Raw genomic sequence first — 18,050 nt, forward strand, 5'->3', positions numbered from 1 at the left:
CAACACCAGGCTCCAATCTGATTTGGCAGAGTTTCTACAGCTGGATGCCCTTCCTAACGCCAACCACTCAAAGAGTGTAGTGGGTGCTTTTATGTGTCACCCACACGAAGGCCAGTCAGGCGGTACTGGCAACGGCCACGCTCAAAACGGTGTATTTTATGTGCCACCCGCACAAGAGCCAGTCCAGGGGCACTGGCAACGATCTCACTCGAAAATCCTACGAAGGCCAGTCAGGCGGTACTGGCAATGGCCACGCTCAAAATGGTGTATTTTATTTAATGTCAACAGCAATAATGATATCCAGCTAATGATGAAACATCTACATCAGTCATGGGTAAACTGTGGCCCATGAGACTTTCTGAATGACATAAAATAAAATAAATGTGCCCTTTTAAAGCCTAGCCAGGCTCATGGGCCCGGTTTCCCGATTTCAATGGCGTATGTGTTCCCCAGCTGGACAGGACGCCAGTCCATCGCAGCGTTACTCATTTTTGCCAGCTGAGTGGACTGGAGCAATGTGAAATGAAGTGTTTTGCTCAAGAACACAACGCGTTGCCCGGTCCAGGAATCGAAACCACAATCTTACGGTCATGATGCTGACACCTTAACCACTAAGCCACGCACCTCCACTCTGAATGACATGCATAACGAAAAATTATTTTGAATTTTTTCAGTAGTGCAGTCCACCTCATGATGAACCATGTGGTCTGCTTCTCAAAAAAGGTTGCCCATGCCTGAGCAACATGGTTGTTTGTCCTGCAAAAAGTGGCAATAAAGTCTCTTTTAAATCAGACACTAGATCTTAAAAAAGGGAAAGGCATACCAGATGATGCAGTTCTTGATGTACAAAAAGAGACAGTAAGCACAATCATTGTTGAAAAGCTTTTGATCATAACTCAGCCCGATCAGCACTGACCTAGGGCTAAAGAACTACAACAGCAACAACAACAGTAGTTGTAGTAGTAATGCCAACATCACCATGGAACATCTGACAGGAAGAAAATGTTTTGGATCTTTCTGATTTGGCAGCTGCCATTCTTTATTTATGTTTTATTTAGTGTGTTTTCTACCGAAACACTTTAAAACTTCGAATACTTGTATATTTTGTGTTATAGAACAGAGAAAAATTTTTATATTCGAAGTTATTTCATATTAAAAGTTGTCATATTTTGGTAATTTTACTACTAACCCTAACTCTAAAACCTTAACCCTAACCCTAAAACTAAAACCAGTACAAACGCACAAACAATGTCATAAATAACAGTACCGCCGATAGTTGTTGACAAACAACGGCACTAATTTTATTCAAGGGAAAAGATCCCATTACACCGGTAGAACGTGTTGCTTACATTCCACAGCAGTAATTGTTTTCATCTCAATAGACGTCAGTGATTGGTTGAAATTACCGAAATAGGACAATTTTAACACGAAACAACTTTTAAAAAGACAAAATTTTCTCAATAACACTAAGAGTAAAAGATGTTTTATATGACACATTCTACCAGTGTCCCAAGTTTGAAAATGTTTCATTAAGAAAACAAGTGGCGCCTGTCAAATCAGAAAGATCCAATGTTTTAAATTAAAATTCAGGAAATAAACCATGTTTATTTTTCTATTTTGTTTACGTAGTGGCATGGAGTCTCAGATTTAGAGAAAGAGTCCATACATTGTTGGAGCATTAATGCTGTTCTTAATGAGAAACAAAACCTTTTATCTTTTTAACTGACAGTAGTGGTGGATCTCCATTGTTTGATGATGAGGATTCAGTTGTTCAGTCAACTGAATTATCTGCTTCTGAATTAACGTGTAAGTGGCTGAATATTCCAACAGACATGTGTACCTTTTGAATTATAGGTACAATCCACCTAATGGGCCATCTACAGTTAATGTTTACCCAGTTTCACTAACAAAGTATAGACTGACTTGAGGCTATAGAAAATGACATTTGCTAAAGATGTCTTGCAATGGGATTGAACCTGGGTTCTTGTTGCAAAGTGAACTGTTTAACCATTCAGCCAAGCTGCATCTACTCCATTTGAAAGTATAACACAAAATGGGGTGGAAGGGGCAGATAACTCTAAAATAAGCAATGTAAATTGGACTTACTCATCTACCTATCAGTCTATCATACATACACACTTGCATGCATGCACACAGTCATGTTCTTAACTTTGTCACAAGTCTTTCTCTTCTTCCTTTCCATTCTTTTATCAGTCTCTCTCTGTCTCTTTCTTGTTTGCTTTCTCTAGTTTTACTATTTAATTCTTTCACCCATCAAAATTTTTTCTACCTTTAAAGAGGAGGAAGAGAAAGGGGAAAGGAGCATATTCCTGATGATGTGAAGAGATATTAACATTAGAGGGACTGGGGAGAGAGAGAGAGAGAGGGGGAGAGAGAGATGGAGAGAGAAATAGGGACATGAGAGCAGCAAAGAGAAGAAAATAAGATAAATAGAGAGAGGAGAGACAGACAGAGAAGCAGAAGGGAGTAATAGAGAGAAGGAAGGAAGATAAATGGAGGCAAGAACAATAGACAGAGGAAGGAGTATAGAGAAGGAAGGGAAAGTGGGAGGAGAGAGACAGGGAGGAAAGAAAGAGGGAGAGATAGATAAAGAGTGAAGCAGGATAACTGAAAAGAAAGTATGAGAGATAGAGGGAGGGAGGAAGGGAGAGAGGGTATTAGAGAAATTCTTTGCTACAAGCAGCAGAGGTAACAGCTTCCTACACTTATTTTCCCCTGTTTTTACCTTAGCTGCACTGTTTTCTCTAGAAGTTACCCCACACTAATTACGTAATCTGTGTAACAGAACTTCTCTGTAAACATGTAACAAAAATAAACAGTTACATTTGAAAACAACTGAAAACAATGTAAAAACAAAAGGCCCAATTATGTCTCTTACTGTTTCTCTGCTTCTGCTTTCTCATATAAGAGTTCTTTAGTTTTCAGTTCTATAGTTCCTAGGGTATGCCGAAGGTTTGCTGTGGTCTGTGCCAATGTCTCGTTTTTCTTTGATAATGTCTCAGTCTCTCCTTCTTTCTCTTTTAAAGCTGTTAGAATTTTCTCTCTTTCGGATGCCAATATCTGAAAAGAAGTTGAAAGATAAGAATTTGTGAAAATGAATGAATAGTTCAGAAGAAATTCATAACACCACAGGCTTCCCTTCCTAAATTGAGCCAGCGGGGCTTGACCAAGGAGACAGTGAAAAGCCTGAGGGTATGATTTCTCGTTCTATGACGGTAGGCTCCAGATCTGGGATGCCATGTGCTGTAACACCTTCTCCAGTGGCAACATGGTGTGTTCAGCTTACTAGTCCAGACTCTGCTGCTAGTCAGACTGAGAAAAACAAACTGTCAAGATATCAGTCGCTGTCTGACAGGTACAGAAATACTTCACTTTACAAGCTTTATTTTTCAAGCACAAGATCCAAATTTTGAACAAAGTGCAAAAGTTTCTACTACCATAACAAATGCTTCTGCATGCAACAGAGATTTATAGAGAGCAGAAAAAAGGCTTCTCCTAAGCAAACAACTCTAGGCTTGTTTTTTTAAAAAGAAATCTACAAGTCTGTCTATGAGTGCTTATAAATCGATGATCATGTCTACAAGTGATGGTGTGCACAAGTCTAGTGTGAGTGAAAGTGATTCAGAAAACGATTATGATAGTAATATTTCTTATTATAAACGATCTTGACATTCTTTTCACTTTACATAATATATTCTTTACATTCTACTGTGGTTTTATTGCCATTTATTTATGAGTATTAGAAGTTTTATAAGTAAAATATCTTTCTGGGAATGAATTATGATTTATAACATTGTTACTATGAGAAGTTATTGCTCTGCTTTATGAGTTTTTGATTTATAAGCAGTCTCCGAGAACAAGATAACTTGTATATCGAGGCATTACAGTATATGGTTGAGCCTATGGCAGTGGAAGACCATCCCATCTCTTTCCTATGTGGAGGCAACTCAAGCCCACTTTATCTAATATGTTTTTTTCTAAAATGGTTTGATGTAACAAATCAAGTGACCATGAAGTTATTTCAGCTTGCCTTGAATATGTGATAGTTTTCATGCTTTGACAACTGTATTTCTGTTGAAATACACTGCCTTTGCTGTACATAATTTTGAAGATAATGAATAATTTAGGAAAATAATCTAATCATTATTAAGCTAGTGTCTGGAATTGAAATTAACATAGAATTTTGATGGAAGGTCTTAATTTAGATACTTTAAAACAGGAAGTTTGTAGAAACAGGGTTGGGTTCAGTTAGGCAGGTATCAAAAGGTTTAAACCAAGGAGCATGCTAGGGTCTAGGGGAGTAGTTCTGAACAGGGGTCCATATAAGGTTTTGGGGGATCCATGGAAGCAAAATAGTAAATTAGGGATCCATAGTAGTATTGTAAAGGTCCATGGAAAAACTTGGTTTAGATGTATTTATTGGAAGAAACAGCTAAGTTTTTCTCTCTAATGTTTTACATAGTTCAAACTATGTAAGTTAATGTGTGAATAACAAAACGAAATAAGTATATTTAGAAAGAAGTATCTAGAAAACTAATTTGTAAACATTGAATGTCTATGGAAGCCCACAAGAATAAAATAGTAATGAAAGGTGTCCATAGATGAAAAATGGTTGAGAAATACTAGTCTAGGAGATGTTGTTGCTGTTGATTCCTGATCAAAGGCATTTCAGCCAAGACCATTCCGTTCTTCTTCAGATGGCATATCTAAGATTGTATTATCTATCCTGTCCTTCCTTTGAATGATATTTCTTGCAGGTCAAGCAAGCATAACAAGGAGCCTTTCTGTGGCTGCTCAACTTGTTAGTAACAATAACCAAATCTCCCTCAGCTTACATGTTGTACCGTATTAGAAAAAGGAAGGACACATTGGAACATGTGGTTCTGGATACTCCTGAAAAAGACAGGACATTCACAAGTAGAATGTCTTTGACAATGGGTCTACCTGATTGGGGCTAAACCAGGGTTAAACCACTACATCAATAACATAGAGATCTCCGTTAGGCCCTGGTCAAGCGACTACGTAGAAGGCATTTAATTGGTCAGATATACAACCAATAAGAAGACACAGACGCTGATTTAATCAACCAAATTCTTTCTTTCCCTCCTTCCTTTGGCCTTCTTCCTAACCAAAACAAATCTTTGTTGTAAACAAGGAAAAAAGAAAAAAAAAAGTCAACAACCAAAAACAGTGATGGGAACTATAAAAAGAAAAGTAAAACAATATACAAGATGAAGTTTGGCACACTTCCATATTCTGTCTGTCTGTCTGTCTCTCTCTTGCTATCTCTTTCTTTTCTCCAAAGAGAACATGATGAAATAATGTAATGTTGATAGTGTATGTGTGTGTGTACATGCATTCACTATAGCCAGCATACCTTCAAACTGAGAGAGGGGGAAGAGAGAGAGAGGGAAAGAAGTGTGAGGTGGAGCAAGAGAGAGAAGGGAATGAAAAGGGAGATGGAAGTGGAGAGAGAGAGAGAGAGAGAGAGAGTGAGAGAAAAGAGACAGGTGGGAGATGGAAAGACAGCATAAAAGATAAGGAGAGGAAGAGAGGGAAGTGGTAGGTGAGAGAGAAAAGGAAGTGAGAGTAAGAGAAGAATGGAGAGAAAAGAAAAACAAGTACAAAAACTCTCAAAAAATATAGAAGCAGAGTACTAGGTCTGTTCTTTCATAGCTGCATAGAAATTTTAATGCATCAGAAAAAAAAAATTGTTGGAAAACCCAGGAACAAAAACCATAAAATTTTTCTGTTAATTAATTGTTAAAAGGTGGTGAAAATTGAAGTGTTTTGGTCAGGTAACACAAAATCACTGTCTGTAGCATATACGGTCATACATGGATGAACTCCAGGTAAAAAAAAAAGAGGAAAATAGGAAGACTACAAAGGAGAGGTTGAATAGAAAGGGAGGAAAATGAGGATGGCAGGTGATGGGAGACAGACAGTGAGTTGGGGAGCAAGTTGTATCTCTTGCTGTCTGCTTAGAGCCAGCCTAGAATATGGATTTTGACTGATTGATAATAATATGATGAAGGAGGAAGAGAGAGAGATAAAAAGAAAGAGAGAGAGAAAAAAGAAAGAGAGAGAGAGAGAGAGAAAAAAAGAAAGAGAGAGAGAGACACACACACACACACACATACTGTGAGGGAATGTGTGTGTTCATGTGTTGTAAACAGGATATGCAATACACAATAAATTTTTACATAACTACCTAATCTTTTCTTTTACCAAGGTATGAACGTGTAGGATAGATACCCCCCCCCCCACATGTATATATACACACACATACATATCAAATATGGCTGTATGATTATGAAGTTCATTATGAAACCAGATAGCTTCGTGTCCAATCCTTCTGCCCAACACCTTCAAGAAGTGTCTTTTACTATAGCCCTGAGCCAACTAAAATACTGTGAGTGGATTTGGCTGACAGAATTCTGTTTTGTTTTGCGTGTGTGTGTGCACGTGCATGTGCACACATATTTGTGTCTCATTGTCATGACATTGTGCACTAAAGGCAAACAAGTGTCACCATTATACAACTGATGTCATTTACTTCCAGTATTCAATGAAAATATGTCCAATCATGTTTGAAGGACTAAAGGAAATATTTCCTTAATTTGAGACAGATAAGGGTTGGCAACAGGAAGAGCATTAAGGCATAGCAAATCTGAGTTAACGAATTTCATCAGGCCCATGCAAGCATGAAAAGTGGACTGTAAAACGATGACACTGATGATATTATATGGGAGTGGCTGTGCGGTAAGTAACTTGCTTACCAACCACATGGTTCCTGGTTCAGTTCCACTGCATGTCACCTTGGGCAAGTGTCCTCTGCTATAGACTCAGGCCGACCAAAGCCTTGTGAGTGGATTTGATAGACGGAAACTGAAAGAAGCCTGTTGTGTATATATATATGTGTGTGTGTGTGTGTTTGTCTCCCCACCATTGCTTGACAACCAATGCTGGCATGTCTACGTCCCTGTAACTTAGCGGTTTGGAAAAGAGGCCAATAGAATAAGTATAAGAGGCTGATAGAATATATATATATATATATATTCTAAGAGAGAGAAAGAAATTTCTAGACAAGAAATTTCAGGTATGGAATCAAAGGGCCTTAGAGTTAATTTAGCAAAGACCAAAGTCTTAATAAGTAGGAAAACAGACAAATCACAGGTCTCTTCAGAGAGACGACCATGTTTGGTATGTAGAAAATGTGTCAGGAGAAACTCCATATGGTGTACCCAGTGCAAGCAATGGACACATAAGAGGTGCAGCAGTATCACAGGAAGGTTAACAGAGAAAGTAGCCTTTGTGTGTGGCAGATGTGCAGGTGTAATAAACACTAGGAATGTGTAAAAAATAAACTTCCTCAAATGTCAGGGGGATCCTTAGAAGTAGTAGACAGTTTCTGTTACTTAGGTGATCAAGTTAGCAGTGGTGGAGGTTGTTTCAAAAGCATAGCTGCTAGAATAAGAATAGGCTGGGCAAAGTCCAGAGAGCTATTCTCTCTGTTAGTAATGAAAGGCCTCTCCCTCCGAGTGAAAGTAAGATTGTATGATACATGTGTATGAACAGCTATGCTACATGGCAGTGAGATGTGGGCTGTGACTACCGAAGATATGTGAAGGCTTGAAAGAAATGAAGCCATTATGGTCTGCTGGATGGGTAATATCAGTGTAAGTGATGTAAGAGAAAAACTGGATATACGAGGCCTCAGATGTAGAGTGCAAGAGAGAAGACTGTGCTGGTATGGTCATGTAATGCATATGAATGAAGACAGTTGTATCAACAGATGCCAATCTCTAATTGTGGAAGGAATGTGTGGAAAGGGCAGACTCAGGAAGATGTGGGGCAAAGTGGTGAGAAAGGAACTACAGACATTAAGTCTCACAGAGGGGATGTCAGGAGACTGAGATTCCAGGTGGTTTGCAGTGCTTGAAAAGACATGCCAGGTTAAGTAAAATTGTGGTTGTCCTTGCATACAGGCACATCCCCTGCATCCTTCTTCAGCTGAGCATTCCTAATCCTGTGGGCTTGTGGGTGCTGGTGCCAGATAAAAAGCACCCATACTGATGTCATGTAAAAGCACCAGTGCCAGTGCTGCATAAAAGCACTCAGTACACTTTGTAAAGTGGTTGGTGTTAGGAAGAGCATCCAACCATAGAAACCAAGCTAAAACAGATAAGGAACCCGGCAGTTCTTTCATTGATCCTAGTAAATTGACTGATAATTGTTTATTTTATTAGCTATAATGGTGGCAGGTGTGGCTGTCATCATCATCGTAGTTGTTTAACGTCAGCTTTCCATGCTGGCATGGGTTGGACGGTTTGACTGAGGACTGGTGAGCCAGAAGGCTGCACCAGGCTCAATCTGATCTGGTGAAGTTTCTACAGCTGGATGCCCTTCCTAATGCCATATTTCTGCAGTAGGCAACATTACTGGAAGGAAGAGAAGTTAGTTCTCTTATTAAAAGTATGACTTTATGTCTTTTGTGTTATGTATTGTTGTTGCTTCCTGTTATTGTTATCTATCCCCCAAATTAACCTAGATTAAGAAAACTATGCCCAAAGATGTTCTAGTGATGACTGTTGTATCTTTTACAGAAAATTGCTCCCAAGATAGCAACTACAATTGCTCAAAGATGGTTAAAATTTGCAGGACATTGTAGGAGAAGTAAGCAGGAAGTTATACACAAGCTACTATTGCAGGAACCAACTCATGAGAGACACAGTAGAGGAAGACCTGCTGAAACAGTCACCAATCAACTCTCAGACGATACAAACCTCAGTAACAAGCAGTTGCCACAAGCAATGGGAAATCAAGAATTGTAGAGAAACTGTCAGAAATGTTTGACCATGGTCACAATGAATGAACAAACACTATACTGTCCAATGTGTTCTTCCAATTTCAAAAGGGAAGGGTCTGATTTGAGTGAGATTTGGTTACTGTCTCTAGCAAGTTGAGTATCCTCTTTGACTTGAGCTGCTGTTGTAGTATGAAGCTTGCTGTACTAAAGCAGAACAGCTGACATGCTAATTATAATTTCCTGTAATTTCTTATATACAAATCAGCTACTGGATAAAGTTGGTAAATCAATATTCAACTTTTATTGTATGAAGCTTGTTGTACTTAGGTACAATGGCTGACGTGCTAACTTATAATTTCTTATATATACCATAAGCCAGGTTATAAAGTTGGTAGGTCTGCACTCAACTTTTATTGCTTCACTTTCCATTGTTATCCACTCTGTTAATATTTGGGAAAGAAGCCAAGCGTAAATTTGTCCATACGAACATTAATGAAGCTGTTTAATTGAGCCCAATGTTTGAACAATATTGATTTCTTTCTTAGGTGTTGATATACATCTATGTGAGTGCATGTTTCTTTTGTCTGTGTGTGTGTGAGTTTGTGTGTGCATGTATAAAAAGCTGAGATTATAGTTCAATGACATAACCCCTTGTATATTACTGGTTAGGGTTACAGCTGGTTGGGTTTATTGTGGACTTGGTTGTATGCTCTATAGGTTTGTATCTTCAGCAACGGCACTGAACTTTATTTTTTTAACATACCATTCTTACTGAGTGGAAGCATGTGGTTTAATGGTTAGGGTGCTGTACCTGTGATCATAAGATTGTGGTTTTGATTCCTGGACATTGTGTTCTTGAGCAAAACACTTAATTTCACTCAGCTGATAAAAATGAGAGTAATCCTGCAACAGACCAGCATCCCATCCAGGTGGTGAATATATATGCCATGAAAACTAGGAAACTGACCTAAAAAGAAGAAAGGCAAAATCTACTTTGGCAGAATTTGAACTCAGAATGTAAACATGGTGTCCAGTATGTTAACAATTCTGCTAGCTCATCACTTTGATGATGATGATGTAATAATAATCCTTTCTGCTATAGGAATAAGGCCTGGAATTTAGGTGGGAAGGGACTAGCCAATTACATCGACTCCAGTGTCCAATTATTTTATCAACCCCAAAAGAATGAAAGGCAAAGTCAACTTCAGTGGAATTTGAACTCAGAACATAAAGCCAGAAGAAATATCATTAAGGATTTTATCCAGTGCAGTAGCAATTCTGCCAGCTTAACTGCCTTAATGATAATAAGCTTATTGTATACAGTGCTCAGGTGTACTACAACTCAGAAACAGAAAGCAGAAGAATAAATCAGTTAAAGAAAGACAGCAATGAAAGCTAGAAGTACAAATAATAAAACACACAAAAGTAGAAAAGTTGACATTAAAAGAGTCAGAAAGGAGGAAAGGGTGCATAGGTACAATGCAAAGTTTAGAAGAGATGTATCATTGAAATTAATCACAGCCTTACCTGTAATTCTGATTTTTGTTGCTCCAAAGTTCCTATCAATTCAGAACTATTTGTCTCTAGTTCAGCCATGGCAGTTGATGTTTCCATTAATTCTCTGTTGGTGGAAAGAAGAAAACAGAAGTTTAGTATATAGACCATAGTTGGAAAGAATGAAAGAAACTAGGGAGGGGTAGATTGATTCATAGACAGGTAGATGGATAAATAGTTAGATAAATGGATAGATGGACAGAGAGACAGAGAGGTAAACGGACAGAAAAATAGATAGAACAGCAAGATAAATACACAGAGAGATAGACAGACTGATAGATAGAGCCATGGATAGGCAGATAGATGCAAACAGACAGATAGACAAACCTATAGGGAGATAGAGAAACTCATGGAGAAATAGATCTGGCAATGGCCATGCTCAAAAAGGTATTTTTTACGTGCCACCTGCATGGGAGCCAGTCCAGCGGCATTGGCAACGACCTCACTCAAATGATTTTCTAATGTGCCACCAGCACAAGTGCTAGAAGGTAACACTGGTAATGATTACGCTAAAATGGTGCTATTTACGGGCCACTAGCACGGAAGCCAGACAGCTGCTCTGGTAATGAACACGCTCGGATAGTGCTGTTAGTGCTCCACTGGCGCAGGTGCCAGTCATCGAGTATGGTTCAATTAGGATTTCACTTGCCCCAACAGGTCTTCGCAAGCAGAGTTTAGTGTCCAATGAAGGAGTCTGCTGCCTGGCTGGCTCCTGTCAAACCATCCAACCCATGTCAGCATGGAAGGTGAACATATGATGATGATGAAACTGGTTCTATGTTATTTAAAAAGGACAAAAGGTCAGAGACAGAGGGAATAAAGTAACTAAGCAATCAGTAAGGTTATTTAAACTGGACACATCTGACCAAAATATTTTATGTTTTATGTTCAAACTGGCCAGACCCAATTTCTCACACCTACCTTACAATGTTATTCTAAAAATAAACAACTAAAACCATTGAAATCCCAAAGCCATGAGATGATGTATGATTAATTCAAAGCAATGTTAATAAATAAGTATTGAATTTGACAGAATGATCTAAATGCTAAAAAGTTAAACAACCACCAGGAAAAAACTATTGAGAAAACATGGATGAGGAGAGAATTGTTTAGCCACAGGTCAGTCTTGATGGAACAAACCAATGATCAAAAATGGTGCAGTAACCATGATGAAATTTCAATGTAGTTGTTGTTGTTGTTGTTGTTACTTAACCCTAGGTCAGTCTAGATCAAACAGACCTAGGATCAAAAGTGCTACAAAAGCATCAATAGAGCTTCAATGTAGTCAGTAGATCTTGTGATGTAATGGTAAAATAAATTACCCTCAACATTCCTTCAATGACTAACAAAAATGCAACTAAAAACATGACTGAATCTTTAATACATTTTTAATCAGAGACAGAATTGATGACCTTTGAAGGTCACATTCCCAGAACTGGTGACACTGATGTGACTGATGTTGAGTTTGGAGCCTCTATAGGTCAATGGTTGGCAGAGAGGTATAGACAGAGAAATTATTTCAGAAGGTTTTTAGTTCTGTGGGGGAAGGATTGGAGGAGGATCTTGGTAAGGTAGACACAGTAATGGTGACAGAAGGTGGTGAGATATGTTAGGTAGTTATGGACGGAGAGAGAATATACAGCTAGCTAGCTCAGTGGAGCAGAGACTGTTGAAGTGGCAGCAGCAGAAGAAGAAAAGAGAGGAAACCATGTGTCATTGCGTTAGCATATTGGTGAGTGAATCTTTGCCAAGCAATAGGACAGTCTTTATTACAACATGGTCTAGGATGCTCGTATATACTGGTTTCACGTTTTGACAGAAGGCCAGAAATTTCGGCGGCAGGGTCAGGGGGTAAATCGATTACATCAACCCCAGAGTTCAACTGGTACTTATTTTACCGATCCCAAAAGGATGAAAGGTAAAGCTGACCTTAGCGGAATTTGAACTCAGAACATAAAGACAGATGAAATGCCACTAAGTATTTTGCTCAGCATGCTAACGGTTCTACCAGCTCGCTGCCTTGGAATGCTTGTATATAGTAAACCTTGATACTATGGGTCTTTTTCTAATACATCTTTATCTTGCAATACAGTTTGGAAGTAGAGAGTTTTCAGTCATTTCATTCTCTTAAAGAATTTGTTAATAAGTGCAGGTGTGGCTGTATAGGCACAGGTATGGCTGTATGGTAAGAAGTTTGCTTTCCAATCACATGGTTCTGGGTTCAGTCCCACTGCATGGCATTTTTGGGCAAGTGCCTTCTTTTATAGTCTTAGGCAAACCAAAGCCTTGTGAGTGGATTTGGTAGATGGAAACTGAAAGAAGCCCACTATGTGCATGTGCATATATGTGTGTATGTGCGTGTGTTGTGTGTATGTGTTGTGTGTGTTGTGTGTATGTGTTGTGTGTATGTGTTGTGTGTGTGTTGTGTGTATGTGTTGTGTGTGTGTGTGTGTGTCTCCTTGTCTCGATATCTCATGGTAGTTGTAAACAAGTGTCACTGTCATACAAGCGGTGTTATTTATTTCCAATCTTCCATAAAAACATGTCTGGTCATGGAGAAATACTAACTTATTTGAAAACATGTAAGTGATGGTGACAGGAAGGGCATTTAGCTGTAGAAAGTCTGCCTCAATTAATTCTATCAAATTTATGTGAGTATGGAAAAGTGGATGTTAAAAAAATGATAATGATGATGATGATCCACAACAAAGAATTAGAGGGAAGATTGCTTGTGACAGGAAATTGGAAGATAGCAACTGTGTAGAAGGAGACTATCATGTGTGCATGTGTGTATTTTTCACAGGTATATAGCAGAGAAAAATGTAAGCTTCATTGAGAAAAACTAGTGCTCTTTGATTAAAATCCTTTAGGATATTTGTTCGGCACTGTGTTGAAGACACTCCCTTGTCACACATGCAGTCAGAAATGCATTGAATCTGTGATTGGTTCTTTGTAGATCCATAACTAATGTAGCTACTATTCACTGCCAATTGTGATATAAAATCAATAAAATCAATAAAATAAATAGACATGTATCCCCCCCACCTTCACCCACTCACTAACTGTTATCCTAAAGTTTATGGAAAGAAACTAGAAACAAAAAGGAAACTTCTCTTACTCTTTCACACATTGATAGTCATCTTCCATGTCTTTTAAGAGTTGCTCCATCCGACTCTTCTCTTTAGCAAGTTCTTCATTTAACCGTTCCAGTTCCTTTAGAAAAAAAACCAGACATACTTTCATTCATAATTATATGTATGTATTAAATGAGTTATTGATGAAATAGTATGAGATTGTTGTTGGCACGCTTACGACAACGAGGGTTCCAGTTGAACCGATCAACGGAACAGCCTGCTCGTGAAATTAACGTGCAAGTGGCTGAGCACTCCACAGACACGTGTGCCCTTAACGTAGTTCTCGGGGATATTCAGCGTGACACAGTGTGACAAGGCTGACCCTTTGAATTACAGGCACAACAGAAACAGGAAGTAAGAGTGAGAGAAAGTTGTGGTGGAAGAGTACAGCAGGGTTCGCCACCATCCCCTACCGGAGCCTTGTGGAGCTTTAGGTGTTTTCGCCTAATAAACACTCACAACGCCCGGTCTGGGAATCGAAACCGCGATCCTATGACCGCGAGTCCGCTGCCCTAACCACTGGGCCATTGCGCCTCCACAGTATGAGATTATGAAACTGTTAAAACAATTGTATTCCTTTATATTCCTTGTTATAATGTGTTTTGACTGGTCTTTTCTCACTATTTTCAACTTCCTTTCTCCATGTGCATTTGCAGGTGCAGGCACGGCTATGTGGTTAATAAGTTTGTTTCTCAACCAGGTAGTTTCAGCTTCAACCCTTAGTTTGACTAAAGCCTTTTGAGTGGATTTCATAAATGGAAGCTGAAAGAAGCCCATTGTATATGTATATGGGGGTCTAATCAAAAAGTATCAGAACTGTTGCCTTGGTAATGGAGCTAAAGTATGCAGAGTAAAGCCACTTGACACAGATTGACCTTGAATTCTGGTGTACATGTACACTAGGTTATAACATTCTCACTTGTTTCTGCTGTTTATAACAGGGCTTGGAAGTAAAGTGTATAGAGTGTGTTTGTCTCAAAAAGAAGATCAGGTTTCAGCTGTGCAGGATATCCTTGATTGTTTTGAGGAAGACAAAAAATTTCTTTTAAAACAGTCATAACATGTGACGAATTGTGGGTCTATGGCTATGACACTGAAACCAAGGCTTGAAAAGAATCCCACTTGAAAGGAACAACATTCCAAGATGTTGAGGAAATCCAAGAGAATGTGACAAGGCAGTTGCGCACTATTCCAAAAAAGGAGTTAGAAGAATGCTTCTATCAACGGAAGCAAAACTGGATAAAGTGTGTAGCTTCAGAAGAGGGACTACTTCAAAGAAGATTAAGTACCAAATTGATATGTGTTGTGGTCTTCTTTTCATGGCACCAGTCCTGATACTTTCTGATCAGACCGCATGCATGCATATGTGTGTTTGTGTCTCATTGTCTTGGCATTGCACAGCATTTGTAAAACAAGCTTTGCCATCATACAAACAGTTGGTATACCAAAAACTTTAATGTTAGTTGTCTTAAATAAACAATAGCTGATTGAACTATAGTATTGATTGATAGGGAAATATAAAAGCAGGTAGGACAGACAGACATACCAGTTGGTCTGTTTGTCTACCTAGACAGTCTGCAGAGTGTCACTGAAATGTAAATACTTACATCTGCTCTTTGTTTAGTATCCGACAATGCAATCACTTCATTTTGTAGCCGATCTGCAAGAGAAACATATCACTTATAGGTCAAATAGATATTATATTAATTAGAGGTCAAATAGATATCATATTACTTGACATGCCAAACAGACATTCCAATCCCACACAGCTTACAATAACTATTTTTTACTGCTGCTAAGCATTTCTATAAAAAATCAAAATGATTGCTGATCTATGTACAAGGTCAGAATTTTGTGGGGAGGGGTAAGTTAATGAAATCAACTCCTGTACTTGACTAGTAATTTATTTTTTCAACACTAGAAGGATGAAAGGTAGGTTTATCCTATTGAAGGATACTCTTAGGCTCAGATTTATATCACCCCTGACAACATAGATTGTGTAGTAGGTGTGGCAATACACCAGTTTTACTCTGTTATCAAGCCTTTAGGAGCCATTAGCAAAGTATGCTTAGTTATAAGCATATAGACATGATCCATGATCCCTTCTCTGTCCCTGCAAATACTGAGCTCCAGATATTCAGGGTAGATATCTGCATCAATCTGACCTGCAGATATTCAGGTTGAATATCACCTATATTAATCTGACCAGCAAATGTTCAGGGTGGATATCATCTGTATCAATCTGACCTGCATTTGTTCAAGTCAGATATCATCTCTGGAACAATAAATTCTATAGATGTTCACAGTGGATATCACCTGTATTAATCAAGCCAACTCCTTCTCCCATAACTTATAATAATAAAAATGTGATTTAATGACACAGCAAACTTACCATAATAGGTCTGTTTATCATGAGCCATTTGTTGGCCTTGTGTTTCTAATTGTTTAATCATTAGGTTGCCCAACTGTAAACATTTCCATGTGCTGGAAAGAGACAGACATAATTAAACAAATAAATTTATGAATAAACAACAAAGAAGAAACAAGTGATATCAGACATTATAAAATTCAATTTGAGATAGACAAAACAAAAGTCCATTAATAGGATTTGAACCATATGTCTGTCATTTACTGAGTAGCCAATTTATAAATGATAGAGGAGAGACAAATAATATGAGACAATTTGAGATAGGTAATAAAAAATGAACAAATAAATAAAAAAAAAGTTCCAGTGACAGGACCTGAATGAACCATGTACCTGTCATTTACTGCATGGCAATGTTACCATGTTACACTTGAGTATACCCACCAATCCTTCTCAGATTTAACAACTACAAATTGTTTCTTTTCTTTCTTGCCTTTAATCCTCCAACACGGAGTATAGGCCACTTATGATTGAATTCCATGTCGCATTATTTCTCACTTCTGTACTTATACTCTGTCATGAATGTCCCCCTTTCTCTAGTTCCTTTTGTGTTGATCTCCGCCACGAGTTCTTAGGCCTACCCCTCTTTCTATATCCATCCGGATTCCATTGTAAAGCACTTTTCGCTGCATTTGGTGTGTCCTTTCTAATTGTGTTACCAATCCACTTTGACTTTTTCTTAAATATTTGTTCTCTAATCGAAACTTGATTCGTTCTTTGCCATAGCTCCATATTGCTTATGTGTTCGGGCCATCTGATTTTAAGTATACTACGCAAGCACCTGTTGATGAATGATTGTATTCGCTTATTTGACTTAACTGTTGGTCGCCACAAATTGTTTCTACTATTTCAATTTCAGAATGACTAGTTGGAAAATTGTAAGTCATGTTGACACAAGTGACATCTAATCTGAACATCTGCAATTTAAACCGATCCAGATGACATCGACTCTGAACATCTGCAAGTAAGGCTGATTCAGATGATATCCACCCCGAACATCTGAAGCTCAGTGTCTGCAGGGACAGAGAAGGGACTGTAAATCATGTCTAGATGCTTGTGACCAAATATACTATTTTAACCCTTTAGAATTCAAACCGGCCATATCAGGCCAAAATATTTGGCCTGTTTTCTGTTGAAACTGACCAGGTCTGGCTCTTCGCCTCATCCTTACAATATCATTCTAAAACTAGACAATCACATCATTGAAATCTCTTAACTACAAGATAATGCATCATTAATTTAAAACAATACAAATAAACAAACATTACATTTAACAGAATAATCTGAATACTAAAGTGTTAATGGCATCTAAAGCTCAACATCAGAGTTAAACTGGGTGTATTGTCAAGTCAACCACACAATGAATGTTGTCATTGAATGAAATTGAATCCCTTCAATAGTATAACAAACTTTGCCTTTTATCCTTCTGGGGTTGACAAAATAAATTACCAGTCAAGCAGAAAAAAAAAAAAACTCAGAATGTCTTTCAGTATATGTTCTAGTTTTTAGGACTCTCAGTTCAAATCATGCCACGGTCAGAGCAAACTTCCTGTTTTAAAGTGAAGTAAATTAAAATCTTCCAACAAAATTTCACATCAATTTAGGTTTCAAACACCAGTTAAATAACAATCAAGTTATTTTCTGAAGTCTTCATTATTTTCAAAATTAACCGAAACAAAGATATGTGGTCTAGGCATGTCACCCACTTATCAGGGATGGCCAAAACAATCCTTCAAGGAACGGACAAAGGTAGAGGCAGATAGAGAAAGAGGTGGGAAAACAACATCTGTGGGTGGAGACAGGTGGAGGGATCTGGTTGCAAAGTCATTGATGGTGCTCCAATGGTCAGCCAGACTACAGGATATGTAATATAATGTAATGTAATGGTAACAAATGGGTTAAAGTTTGCTTCCCAACCATGGGGCCTTAAATTCAGTACCACTGACCAACATCTTGGGCAAGTGTCTTCTACTATTTCTCTGGGTAGACCAAAGCTTTGTGAATGATTTGGCAGATGGAAACTGAAAGAAGCCTGTCATATATGTTTGTGTGTGTGTGTGTGTGTGTGTGTGTGTGTGTGTGTGTGTGTGTGTGTGTGTGTGTGTGT

The 18,050-nt window shown here is 38.3% G+C and overlaps 1 protein-coding gene across 9 annotated transcripts in view; it reads right to left on the reverse strand.

The window, feature by feature from the left end:
• LOC106870835 (pleckstrin homology domain-containing family D member 1) overlaps window positions 1–18,050 on the reverse strand; it is a 216,641-nt gene that overhangs the window by 43,806 nt on the left and 154,785 nt on the right. For all 9 annotated transcript variants that reach the window (XR_001409585.2, XM_014917058.2, XM_014917059.2 and 6 more), the window contains exons 5-9: window positions 15,911–16,002; window positions 15,126–15,178; window positions 13,503–13,597; window positions 10,358–10,451; window positions 2,900–3,081 (exon numbers count right to left, since the gene is read on the reverse strand). Coding sequence is in view for 8 of the 9 variants with exons in the window: in XM_014917058.2 (XP_014772544.1) it covers window positions 2,900–3,081; window positions 10,358–10,451; window positions 13,503–13,597; window positions 15,126–15,178; window positions 15,911–16,002 (516 nt within the window). In the remaining variant the exon portion in view is untranslated. The remainder of the gene's footprint in view (window positions 1–2,899; window positions 3,082–10,357; window positions 10,452–13,502; window positions 13,598–15,125; window positions 15,179–15,910; window positions 16,003–18,050) is intronic.

This window comes from Octopus bimaculoides, chromosome 11 (genome assembly GCF_001194135.2).
Source record: "Octopus bimaculoides isolate UCB-OBI-ISO-001 chromosome 11, ASM119413v2, whole genome shotgun sequence".
In the NCBI taxonomy this organism is placed as follows: Eukaryota; Metazoa; Mollusca; class Cephalopoda; order Octopoda; family Octopodidae; genus Octopus; species Octopus bimaculoides.